The sequence below is a fragment of the Vipera berus genome (genome assembly GCF_964194415.1).
Source record: "Vipera berus genome assembly, chromosome: 1".
Classification (NCBI taxonomy): domain Eukaryota; kingdom Metazoa; phylum Chordata; class Lepidosauria; order Squamata; family Viperidae; genus Vipera; species Vipera berus.
In genome coordinates this window covers 360,280,840-360,293,653 of record NC_138202.1, presented here as the reverse complement: position 1 = coordinate 360,293,653, position 12,814 = coordinate 360,280,840, and the positions used below count along the sequence as shown (strand labels likewise).

The following is a 12,814-nucleotide window of genomic DNA, read 5'->3' as shown; positions in this document are numbered from 1 at the left end:
CACTGGGACTCCGAGATCCCTCTCACAGTTACTGCTATTGAGCAAGGTACCCCCTATACTATAGCTGTGCATTTGATTTTTCCTGCCTAAATGTAGAACCTTACTTTACTTAACAAAGAAAAGTCATCAAATGGGACAAAACTCCTTCAACAAATGCCTCGCTTAGCAACGGTCGGATCTCAACATCCATTTCATATCATGGGGACCATGATGGCTGCCCAGCCCACATGCCTGCATGCACACGCGCAGAGCCCCACTTGCTCAAGTGTGGCTGCCGACCTTTGCGCCCCCATTTGCGTGAGTCTCGCTGGCACTAGTAAGGTGTGTTTGTTCGCACGCACATGCGTGCGCGTCCGTTCATCTCCCCCTTACAAAACCATCCCTTCTTCCCCCCCCCATCTCCCCACTCTGGCCCGCCAACCCCAAAAGTTTGGGGAACTCTGATCTAAGCAGACTGTGGTTTGTTTGGGGTTTTTTTTTGCCTCTCCAGAGGTGCATTTGGGAAACCCCAAAGCCAAACTTCTTTCTGCAATTCCGGCTTAACGAATCCTTCTCCCTTTCTTTGACCCGCATCGCAAATCACCCAGTTGCGAACACGTCGTCCTGGGGTCAGCCTCAGAGCCCCCCCCCCTCATTCCCCAGAAACGTTGACGAGGCTGGAAGGCAGCCCAAGGCGTCCGAGTTCAAAGGCCAAGGAACACCGTCAGGATCTCGGTGTCCCGTGTGGGAGGCTGGATGAGTTGGTTGCTGGTCCTTCGGTTGGAGTTGCAGAGCCCATCACTCAAGGTGTTTAGAGAGGCTGAGCCAGCGTGCGTAAAGGGGACGGCGTAGCCAAGAAGGAGCAGCTGTGAACGTTACGGAGCCAGTGGTGACACCATCTTCTTGGGGATGCTATGAAGCCCTGGCCTACAGGATGAGTCACAGCGGGACTGGAAAACTTCGCCAGCTGCCAGGATGAGTTGGAAAGAAAAATATATGTATATCTCTCTCTCCATTTTTCACCTAGTCCTTTGAGAGGTGGTGAAAAAAAGGATCCTGCTCGCTTTGGCTCTCTCAACACGTTGGCAAAAGAGGCCTGGTCAAGCCAGGAGGATCTTTGGAGAGTCATCTGCACGCAGGTGGAACATGCAGGAAAGATCTGCTCTGGAGACCAAATGGGGCGATGATGCTCTTGAGAAGCCCGTTGTTCAGCCTGACAACCAGTGGATGCTCCCATCACGGGGGGGGGAGGGGTGTTTCAGGAAGAGGCTGGACAGCCATTTGTCTGAAGTGGTCTAGGGTCTCCTCCTACCCAAGCAGGGGGGTCAGACTAGAAGACCTCCAAGGTCCCTTCCATTATTCTGGAATTCTGGAAAGGGCATAGGGCAGTGATGGTGCCCAAACTGCAACCTAAAACCCACTTACATATCGTTGGGTGTCGGGTGGGTGTGGCCCATTGGGTGGGCGTGGCCCATTGGGTGGGCGTGGCTGCGGTGGTAACGGCAGACTGGGTGGGACTAAAAAGTTCAATCAATCAATTCCAACTTTGCGAGATTTCCCCCCCCCCCGCGAGAAGTTGAAGTTGATTGAACCTTTTTTTTTTTTTTGCACACGGCGGCGGAGGCCTAAAGCCAAAAGGTTTTATAAAACCCAGCTGAAGGCCTAGGACTGGGGCGACGGCACGCGAGCCCCCAGAGAGGGCTCTGCATGCCACCTGTGACACGTGTGCCATAGGTTCGCCACCACAAGTATAGGGTATCCTGCCTGAGCATGGGGTTGGACTAGATGACCTCCAAGGTCCCTTGCAACTCGGCTATTCTGTTAACCAGTGGAACAACCTGCCTCCAGAGGTTCTGAATGCTCCAACACTGGAGGTTTTGAAGAAGAGATTGGACAACCATTTGTCTGAAATGGTATAGGGTTTCCTGCCTGAGCAGAGGGTTGGACTAGATGACCTCCAAGGTCCCTTCCAATTCTGTTATTCTATTCTATTCCATTCCATTCCACTCCACTCCACTCCACTCTCTATTCTATTCCACATAAATAAAATAAAATAAATAAATAAACCTTTATTGTCAAAGTACAACATGTGTACATTGAGATTAGCTGAGCCTCCCCCCCCCCCTGTGCTCTCTCCCCCCAACACACAGTGACAACAAACCCTCCATCCTACCACACCATGTGAATCAACTACACCACACACCGGCCTCCCAAGTCAATTCTGCATAAGATTATGTCCCATTTAAAAGCCTAACAGCCCACGGACAAAAGCTATTTTTCAGCCTGTTGGTACGGCTGGCTATATTCCTATATCTCCTACCGGATGGTAGGAGAGTAAAGAGATACCGTCCAGGGTGTGAGTCATCCCTGAGAATCTTCCTCACTCTTCCAAGGCAACGAGCCCTGGCGACGTCACCCAGTGGTGTTATAAGTAGAGCCTTGCACCCAGATTTCCCCTGCTTATAATGAGTTATTAACTCGCGTTAATTTTCTTTCCTCACAGTCTTCCATCAGCGAGAGCCTTCAACGGGAAGCCCTAAAGAAGCAAGCAATGAAACAAGTAAGTTGACGTGGTATTTTGGGTGCCAGCCTCAGGTGCCCTCCATGCCAGTAGGATGACACCAAACTGGCAGGAGTAGCCAACACCCCACAAGACAAACTCAAGATCCAAAAAGATCTTGGCCAGCGTGAACCATGGGCCCCATCCAACAAAATGAGTTTCAATGTGGAGATAAGCAAAGTTTTACACTTAGGCAGCAAAAATCAAACGTAGAAGCACAGATTAGGTGAGACCTGGCTCCAAAACAGCAGCTGTGAGAGGGACCTCGGAGTCCTAGTGGACCATCACTTGACCGTAGGCCAGCAACGTGCGGCAGCAGCCAAAAAAACTAACACAATCCTGGGTTGCATAAACAGAGGCATAGAATCAAGATCATGCAAAGTATTAGTACAGCTTTATAAAACCCTGGTAAGGCCACACCTGGAATACTGCAGCCAATTTTGGTCACCGTATCACAAAAAAGATGTTGAGAGTTTGGAAAAAGTTCAGAGAAGAGCAGCTAAGATGACCCAAGGCCTGGAGACTAAAACATACGAAGAAGGGCTGCGGGATTGAGGTATGGGCAGTTTAAAGAAAAGAAGAAATAGGGGAGACATGATAGCAGTGTTCCAGTATTTGAGGGGCTGCCACCAAGAAGAGGGGGTCACGTTATTCACCAAAGCACCAGAGGGCAGGATGAGAAACAACGGTTGGAAACTGACCAAAGAGAGAAGCAACCTGGAATTAAGGAGAAACTTCCTGAAAGTGAGGACAATCAACCAGTGGAAAAGCTTGCCACCATAAATCATGGGTGCTCCATCACTGGAGGTTTAAGAAGAGGCTAGGGCTAGGCAATCATTTGTCTGAGATGGTATAGGCTGGACTAGAAGACCTCCAAGGTCCCTTCCAGCTCTTCCTATTTCTGTTCTGTTCTATTCCATTCCATATTTCCACTGGTTAATTGTTCTAACTGTCAGGAAGTTTCTCCTTAGTTCTAGGTTGCTTCTCTCCTTGATTAGTTTCCATCCGTTGCTTCTTGTCCTGCCTTCAGGTGCTTTGGAGAATAGCTTGGCTCCCTCTTCTTTGGGGCAGCCCCTGAGATACTGGAAGGCTGCTATCATGTCACCCCTCACCCTTCTCTTCGTTAAACTACACATCCCCAATTCCAGCAACCGTTCCCTATATGTTTTAGCCTCCAGTCCCCCAATCATCTTTGTTGCTCTTCTCTGTACTCTTTCTAGAGTCTCGACATCTTTTTTACATCGTGCTGACCAAAACTGGATGCAGTATTCCAGGTGTGGCCTTACCAAAGCATTGTAAAGTGGTATTAGTACTTCACACGATCTTGATTCTATCCCTCTGTTAATGCAGCCTAGCACTGTGTTGGCTTTTTTGGCAGCTGCAGCACACGGCTGGCTCATATTCTATTCTATTCTATTCTATTCCATATTTTCTATTCTATTCTATTCTATTCTATTCTATTCTATTCTATTCTATTCTATTCTATTCTATTCTATTCTATTCTATTCTATTCTATTTTCTATTCTATTCTATTCTATTCTATTCCATATTTTCTATTCTATTCTATTCTATTCTATTCTATTCTATTCTATTCTATTCTATTCTATTCTATTCTATTCTATTCTATTCTATTCTATTCAGTATAACGGCTCATAGGTGATTATAGGCTGTCCTCCATTTAACAAACGCAGTTGTGATTGGATTGTCCATGGCTTGAGTGTGTTGTGCCCGGCTGGAAGATTTTTTTTTAACTTTTTGTGGCAATTGTTAAACAAAGCCCCGCCGTTGTTAAGTGAATCACAGGGCCGTTAAATGAATCCAGCTTAACCCCATTGACTTTGCTCGTGGGAAGCCCGCAAGTGGTGGTGATGTGACCCCCCTGGACGCTGCGACCCTTATAAATACATGCCAGGCCGTCAAGCCTCTTGATTTTTAATCACGTGACAGTCATAAGTGCGAACGAGGTTGAAACATTCATGCCAGTGTTAATCCCATTTTCCCCCTTTCTCCCAGCTCCATTTTTATGACTTCACAACTTATCAGTCAGCCTAAATGTGTAAATAGACGGGCTTAGATGTGAATTCATTATCGGACTATTTGACATGATTTATGTCCAGGGTTTTTTACACAATCCTGTCCTTCTTGGCACCAGATCTGGAACTGGCTGTCTTAACTCCCTAAAAAAAAATAATACATGAAAATGTTCAGTTTTTAAGTTTCCATGACTTTATTTGTTTAACAGATGACTCTACTTTTATACAAGCCTGCTTTTTTTTTTCCCCTCTGGGTTTTTTTATTTTTATTTTTTGGGCAGCGCCCAAGTGACCAATAAATCTTTTTGGCCAGTCGTGGATTGCCATGGATCTCCCTCACAGTTTACAACACATTGCAGAGACTTAATTTAGCACCCAGCTCAGGTGACCCTCCCAAGCCGGCCGCTTTTGCTGTCTGAATTTTGCGATGCAAAATACAATATGAAAAAAAGAAAGAAAGACGGGGAATGCTAAAAACGCAAGTTGTCCTCGGCTTACGACCTCAGCTGAGCCCCAAGTGAGACATTCGTTAAGTGAGTTTTGCCCCATTTTCAGAACCCTTCTTGCCACAGTGGTTAAATTAATCTCTGCATTTCGCAGCCGGGTTACTAACTTACCAACCGCAGCGATTACACTTAGCAACTGTGGCAAGAAAGCTGGTAATGTGGGGCAAAATTCACTTAACAAATTTTCACTTAGCAACAGACGCTTTGGGGTCAGTTGGTGTCATAAGTGGAGGACTACCAGCATTATGTGCCATTTGGGGAGCTGTTGGTGGGCTCCCCAACTCATAAGGACTTGCGGGATTGCTCTTAGCCTGGTAGAATACTGTATTTTCAATGCCTGAGCTCATGTTTATCTATCTATGTATTATTGTTATTATTATTATAAAAACTTTTATTCATAAAACATGAAACTCAGTCAACTGAACACTCAAATTGACTGGCACTAACGGTTGACCCGGGTTTCTGCCAGCATCCTAGGTATCAACCAGGTATTATTATTATTATATAAAACTTTTATTCATAAAACATGAAACTCGACTGGCACTAACGGTTGACCCAGGTTGCTGCCAGCATCCTAGGTATCAACCAGGTATTATTATTATTATTATTATATAAAAATTTTATTCATTAAACATGAACCTCAAGTCAACTGAACACTCAAATTGACTGGCACTAATGATTGACACGGGTTGCTGCCAGCATCCTAGGTATCAACCAGGCATCTCCTTAAAATGTAAGATGTTCCGAGTAGCGCAATTTTTTGTAGCTTTGCTGGAGTTATTGCAGGAAGCTGCAGTTTCTCGATGTGTTTTGCCAAGTTTTTGGACATAGTTCCCAGTGCCCTGACGACAATGGGTATCACTGTTACACGTTTCATCCATAATCGCGCAGTTTCGATGGCCTGGTTGCGGTATTTCGTAATTTTTCCCAGTTCTTTTTCTTCGACTCTGGCATCTCCTGGTACAGCGATATCAATCAGCTGTACGCTTCTGTTCTCTACGACTGCGGTATCTGGCGTGTTGTGCTCCAAATGGCGATCTGTCTGTATTCGGAAGTCCCACAAGATCTTCACCCTCTCATTCTCGACAACTTTTTCCACCCTATGTTCCCATGGCTTTTCGGACACGGGCAAGTCGTATTTTTTACACAACGCCCAGTGGATTAGTTTAGCAACTCGGTCATGTCTGGCTTTGTAATCAGTTTGCGTGATTTTGCTGCACTCACATATTAAATGTGAAACAGTTTCAACTTTGTTGTTGCAAAGTCGGCAATTTGGATTGTCAGTAGATTTTTGTATCTTCGCTTTCATGGCGTCAGTTTGTGGTGCTTGTTCTTGAGCAGCCAGTATTAAGCCTTCCGTTTCTTTCTTGATGGTTCCCATCTTAAGCCATGCCCATGTCAAGTTATCACATTTTCCTTCAATGTTTTTCAAATGCTGTCCATGCAAATAATAATAATAATAACAACAACTATTATTATTATTATTATTATTATTATTATTATTATTATTATTATTATTATTATTATTATTATTATTATTAATCATCGCACAGTCAGCCAGATGTTCAGACTGGATTTGGCATTTTTGTCTACCTGTTGAGTCCTTCCCAAGGACCTGGCATAGGCAGATCTGGATGTTTGATGGTATTACAGATCTCATCGCAGGATGGAGGCAGTTCCTAGTAAGGCCGCCTTTTGCAATTGGCTAATGGTGAATTGGTCAATGCCGATGACGGTGTTCAAGTGGTGCTCTAGTTGTTTTGGGATTGCACCCAAGGCGCCTATGACTATTGGTGCCACCCTTGCTTGCCTTTGCCACACTCTTTCTATTTCTATTTGTAGTTCTTTGTATTTTGTTATCTTCTCCACTTCTTTCTCTATCATCATCATCATCATCATTATTATTATTATACTTTTATTCATTAAACATGAAACTCAGTCAACTGAACACTCAAATTGACTGGCGCTGATGGTTGACATGGGTTGCTGCCAGCATCCTAGGTATCAAACAGGTAGCTATTAAAATGTAAGATGTTCCGAGTAGCACAGTTTTTTGTAGCTTTGCTGGAGTTATTGCAGGAAGCTAAAATTTCTTGATGTATTTTGCAAAATTTTTGGACATAGTTTCCAGTGTCCCCGATGACGATGGGTGTCCCCGTTATGCGTTTCATCCATAATTGCACAGTTTTGATGGCCAGGTTGCGATGATGATGATGATATTATTATTACTATTGATAATAATAATAATAAAGTTGGAAGGGACTTTAGAGGTCATCTAGTCCAACCCCCTGCTCAGGCAGGAAACCCTATAGTACCATTTCAGACAAACAGCTGTCCAGTCTCTTCTTAAAAACTTCCAGTGTTGGAGCATTCAGAGCTTCTGGATTATTTATATATGCAGCTCGTCTCACCTTACAAAACGCTGCGTTTCCAATATCTGAAATCATATTTTTTTATCTATTGATTTCATATAAATTTATACGCCACCTATTTCACCTTATAAAATGCTGCGTTTTCAATATCTGAAGGTTGCATTTCTTTTATTTACCCGATTACGTGGCTAGCCCCCCCCCCTTCCCATCTCGCCTTACAAAACACTGCGTCTTTTCAGCGTCTTGAGATCGCATTTATTTTCTTTGCTTATTTAATTAGCCTTATACACCACCTTCCTATCAAGCACCCCTTGGCGCCTTCGGGAGGTTCCCTAATGAAAATAATATCATTTTTTTTCTTCCCCCTCCCCCCCCTCCGCCTGCTGTGCCTGGAAGACCAAGTTGGAGATCCAGAGGGCCCTGGCTGAGGACTCCACTGTCTACGAATATGACAGCATCTATGAGGATATCCAGCAAAAGAAGGCGGCCGAGAGCCAGGCCAGCTTCCTGGCCGGCAAAGAGGGAAAAAAGGTCCGTTCCTGACTCTGTGTGTGTGTGTGTGTGTGTGTGTGTGTGTGTGTGTGAGAGAGAGAGAGAGAGAGAGAGAGAGAGAGAGAGAGGAAAGAGAGAGAGAGAGAGAGAGAGAGAGCTGGGTGACTTTGGGCCAGTCACCAGGAGACAGCGAGTTCTAGTCCTGCCTCAGGCTGGAAACGGTGACCTTGGACCAGTCCCCGTCTCTCCGCCTAACCCAGGCCTTTTCAACCTTTTCACCCACTGTGCCACTTTTAGGATAGGGCAACATCCAAGGGCCACCAGTCGCCTAGCAAGGGGTCAAAAACTTGATGACCAAAAAAAAAAAGGAAAAGGAAAAAAGTGATGAAGTACAGATAGTCCTCGACTTACAACAGTTCGCTTAGTGACTGTTCGAAGTTACCATGGCCCTGGAAAAAGTGCCCCCCAAGCCACAGCCGAGCAAGACACCTGCCTGCCTGCCCGCCCGGCGGCGCTCTTCCTCCTGTCCGAGGTTATCATTGCTGTGAGCATTTCTGTTGAGGATCGGCAGTGGGGGTGGTGTGGGGGGGTGTTTGGTTTTTATCCCGCCCCCCCCTCGGTCTGCTGGGTGGTTGCAGCAGGTTTTGGTCCCTTCACATGACCCTGGGACGCTGTGACCGTCATAAATATGAATCGGTTGCCAAGCATCTGAATGTCAATCACAAGACCCTGGAGATGCTGCAACATTCCAGCTGATCGGCGCTTCTTCTGGGCTCAGAAGCGCCAGGATCGGTGCCGAGTTCCAGCTGGATCCTGGCGCTGATCCTGGCGCTTCCGCTGAGCCCTGACAGCCCTGCAGCTCCAGCCGGCTCTCGCCCAGGCTTGTGCGGTGCTGCCACCGGTTCAGCTCATTCCCCTCCCCCGCTACCACTTTTCTAGGATGGTCGTGTACCACCTGCCAGGTGCCCATGTACCACGGGTGGTACCTGTACCACGGGTTGAAAAGCCCTGGCCTAGCCCACCTCGCCGGGTTGTTGTTTTGGGGAAAACAGGAGGAAGAGTTTCGGTTGCGTTATGTACACACCTCTGTCGATGCGTTGGAAACGACGAAAGCGGGGTGCAGGTAAGCCGACATCCGAAATCCCGGCCCTTTCTCCTCCCGGCAGCCCAAATACATCCAGAACATCCTGCAGGCGGCCGAGCTGCGGAAGAAGGAGCAGGAGCGGCGGATGGAGAAGAAGATCCAGAAGGAGCGGGAGTCGGAAGGAGACGCCTTCCAGGACAAGGAGGCCTTCGTCACCTCGGCCTACAAGAAGAAGCTGCAGGAAAGAGCCGAGGAGGAGGAGCAGGAGAGGAGGCAGGCGGCGGTGGAAGGTGCGCGGAGGGAGGGGGGCTCTGCATTGGGGAGGGTCCGGGCTGAGGGGACCCTCAAGGGCCACAGCAGGAATCATCAGGGAGGACCCAAAGGGGCTTTTTCAGGAGGCAGCCGGACTTTCTTGTTTTTCCTTTGAAGAGGTTTCGCTTCTCATCCCAGAAGCTTCTTCCGCTCTGACTGGACGGTGAGGAACGGGAGGATTTATACTCCTTTCAGAGAGCTGGTCATTTGCCTCCTTTTAGAGGGTCCTTGAGGCCATTTGAAAAGGCCTCCTCTTCCTTTTTCTTTCCCCCTCTTCCTCCTCCTCATCTCTCTTTCTTTTTCTTTCTTTCTTTCTTTCTTTCTTTCTTTCTTTCTTTCTTTCTTTCTTTCTTTCTTTCTTTCTTTCTTTCTTCTTTCTTTCTTTCTTTCTCTCTCTCTCCCTCTCCCTCTCTTTGTCTCTCTTCTCCTTCTCCTTCTTTCCCTCCCATCTTCCTTCTCCTCTTCCTCTTCCATCCTTTTCCCAAAGGTGCTTTTTTCAGGAGTCAGCCGGACTTTCTTGTTTTTCCTCTGAAGACGTTTCCCTTCTCCTCCCAGAAGCTTCTTCGGCTCTGACTGGATGGCGGGGAATGGGAGGATTTATACTCCTTGCAGAGAGCCGGTCCTTTGCCTTCTTTCAGAGAGCCATTTGAAAAGACCTCCTCCTCCTCCTTTCCCTTTCCCTTATCCTTCACCTCTTCTTCCTTTTTCTTTCCCCCTCCTTCTCCTCTTTCTTTCTTCTTTCCTTCCTTCCTTCCTCCCTTCTCTTCCTTTTCTTTCTTTCTTTCTTTCTTTCTTTCTTTCTTTCTTTCTTTCTTTCTTTCTTTCTTTCTTTCTTTCTCTTTCTTTCTTTCTTTCTTTCTTTCTTTCTTTCTTTCTTTCTTTCTTTCTTTCTTTCTTTCTTTCTTTCTTTCTCTCTCTCTCTCTCTCTCTCTCTCTCTCTCTCTCTCTCTCTCTCTCTCTGTCTCTCTCTTTGTCTCTCTTTCTCTCTTCTCCTTCTTTCCCTCCCATCTTCCTTCTCCTCTTCCTCTTCCATCCTTTTCCCAAAGGTGCTTTTTTTCAGGAGTCAGCCGGACTTTTTTGTTTTTCCTCTGAAGACGTTTCCCTTCCCATCCCAGAAGCTTCTTCGGCTCTGACTGGATGGTGGGGAATGGGAGGATTTATACTCCTTGCAGAGAGCCGGTCATTTGCCTTCTTTTAGAGAGTCGTTGAGGCCACCTGGAGATTTACCTGCGCCCTCAGGGTCACCTGAGTGGTGCAAATGGGTGTGGAGCCATCTTGGAACTGCGGAAAGGACCGTGGGGTAGACTGGAGATGGATGACGTCCTATCCCTCCCCCTCTGTTGAGGGAGGGGCGTTCAATTTGGACCTAGATGGTCTCTTTGGCCCCTCTTTCAAGCCAGCGGTCCTCTCTGTCCAAAATTTGGATTTTCCTGTCTTCGAAAGAGCGGCCTTCGTCTTTCAAATGCAGATGGACAGCTGACTCTTGTCCTGATGGTTTTTTTTCTCCTACGTTGTGTCAGGCATTTGTGAAGTGGTTGTTTTGTTTCCCCGATGTACAGATTTGCACCCGGCTCACTGCATTGTACGGCATATACCACGTTGCTCAGAGAGGATATTGAACGGGGCTGGCTTACAGGCCGTCCTCGACTTACGACCCCAGTCGAGCCTGGCAATTAACTGGCAGTCCTCGACTTAACGTCCACAACGGTCCAAACTTTTAGTTGCCAAACAAGACGGTTAAAAAGAGCCTTGCCCCCATTTTACAACCTTTCTTGCCACAGTCGTTAAGCGAATCGCTGCGGGGGTTCAGTTAGTCACACGGTCATTAAGCGAATCCGGCTCTTCCCCCCCAATTGACCTTGCTCGCAAAAGGGGGATCCTGGGACGTACAGACACACCCTCCCGGGACGCCGCAACCATCATAAATACGAGTCAGTTGCCAAGCGTCCGGATTTGGGTCGCGCGACCGCAGGGAAGCCACGACGGTCGCTAAGTGTGAAAAACGGTCACAAGTGGCTTTTTCCCAGTGCCGTTCTGACTTCGAACGGTCCCTAAAGGGGTGGTTGTAAGTCGGGGACCACCTCTACTTCTATATTGTTTTTAGTATATTTTTTAATTCAGTTGTATAGCCAAGTAGAGACGACCGTCGGGACTCCTAATACATTAAACAGCTCAGCTGGCTTTCCATCCGCCCGAGAAACAGTAATTATCCGGAATCAAAGCCAATCTTATCATTTATTTATTATTTATTATTGGGTTTGTTACGTTTATCGGCCGCCCGTCTTGCTTTCATCCGCCATTAGGTAGCCCTGGCTGATGGGTCCATCCCGCTACTATCCCTCCGTTAAGGCGCACGAGTAAGCCTAACGTAAAAGCAAAATCTCCTTTTTTTACCCAGCCTCGCTGGACGTCACCAAGCAAAAGGACTTGAGCGGCTTCTACCGGCACCTGCTGAACCAAACCGTGGGGGAAGAGAAGGCACCCGACTGCAGCCTTCGGGGGCCTGGGTAAGCTCGAGCTGGGTGAGGCTGGGAATTCTAGCTCTCGCTCGTTCCCACGAGGGCCTTCGGGACCCAGAGGGGGTCTCCATTGGCAAATGCAGCCGAAATGAACTTTGGAGAAGATGGACAACTAAGTGAAGGCAGCATTTCTTTTGGCCGGGTGGGGTCCCTGGTGCCCCCACTGAGCTGGGTGGTTTTCTTGCAGGCGTTTCAGGACCCAACTTGGTAACTTCATCAGTGCTACAAGGGAGGAGGAGGAGGAGGAGGAGGAGGAGGAGGAGGAGGAGGAGGAAGAATAGTAAAAGGGAGGGAGGGAAGGAGAAAAGAGAAGAGAAGCGGTGGAGGACAGCTGTGGGGTCCTTGGTACTCTCTCAGCTGGGTGGGTTTCTTGCTGACGTTTCATGACCCAACTCGGGAACATACTCAGTGCTAGAAGGGAGGAGGAGGAGGAGGAGGAGGAGGAGCAGGAGGAGGAAGAAGAAGAAGAAGACTGTGGGGTCCCTAGTGCTCTCTGAGCTGGGTGGTTTTCTGGCAGACGTTTCATGACCCAGCTAGGTAACATCATCAGTGCTGGGAGGAGGAGGAGGAGGAGGAAGACTGTGGGGTCCTTGGTGCTCTCTGAGCTGGGGGGTTTTCTTGCAGACGTTTCAGGACCCAACTAGGGAACATACTCAGCGCTAGAAGGGAGGGAGGGAGGAGGAGGAGGACTGTGGAGTCCTTGGTGCTCTCTGAGCTGGGGGGTTTTCTTGCAGACGTTTCAGGACCCAACTAGGGAACATACTCAGTGCTAGAAGGGAGGGAGGGAGGAGGAAGAGTACTGTGGGGTCCTTGGTGCTCTCTGAGCTGGGGGGTTTTCTTGCAGACGTTTCAGGACCCAACTTGGTAACCTCATCAGTGCTAGAAGGGAGGAGGAGGAGGAGGAATAGTAGAAGGCAGGGTTCAGAAGACGAAGGAGTCTCCCTGCGATTCGACATG

The 12,814-nt window shown here is 47.6% G+C and overlaps 1 protein-coding gene across 2 annotated transcripts in view; it reads left to right on the top strand.

Annotated features, from left to right (window-relative positions):
* NSRP1 (nuclear speckle splicing regulatory protein 1) overlaps positions 1 to 12,814 on the top strand; it is a 37,323-nt gene that overhangs the window by 21,017 nt on the left and 3,492 nt on the right. For both annotated transcript variants that reach the window (XM_081338155.1, XM_081338156.1), the window contains exons 3-6: positions 2,483 to 2,539; positions 7,847 to 7,981; positions 9,109 to 9,316; positions 11,737 to 11,845. In XM_081338155.1, the coding sequence (XP_081194281.1) occupies positions 2,483 to 2,539; positions 7,847 to 7,981; positions 9,109 to 9,316; positions 11,737 to 11,845 (509 nt within the window). The remainder of the gene's footprint in view (positions 1 to 2,482; positions 2,540 to 7,846; positions 7,982 to 9,108; positions 9,317 to 11,736; positions 11,846 to 12,814) is intronic.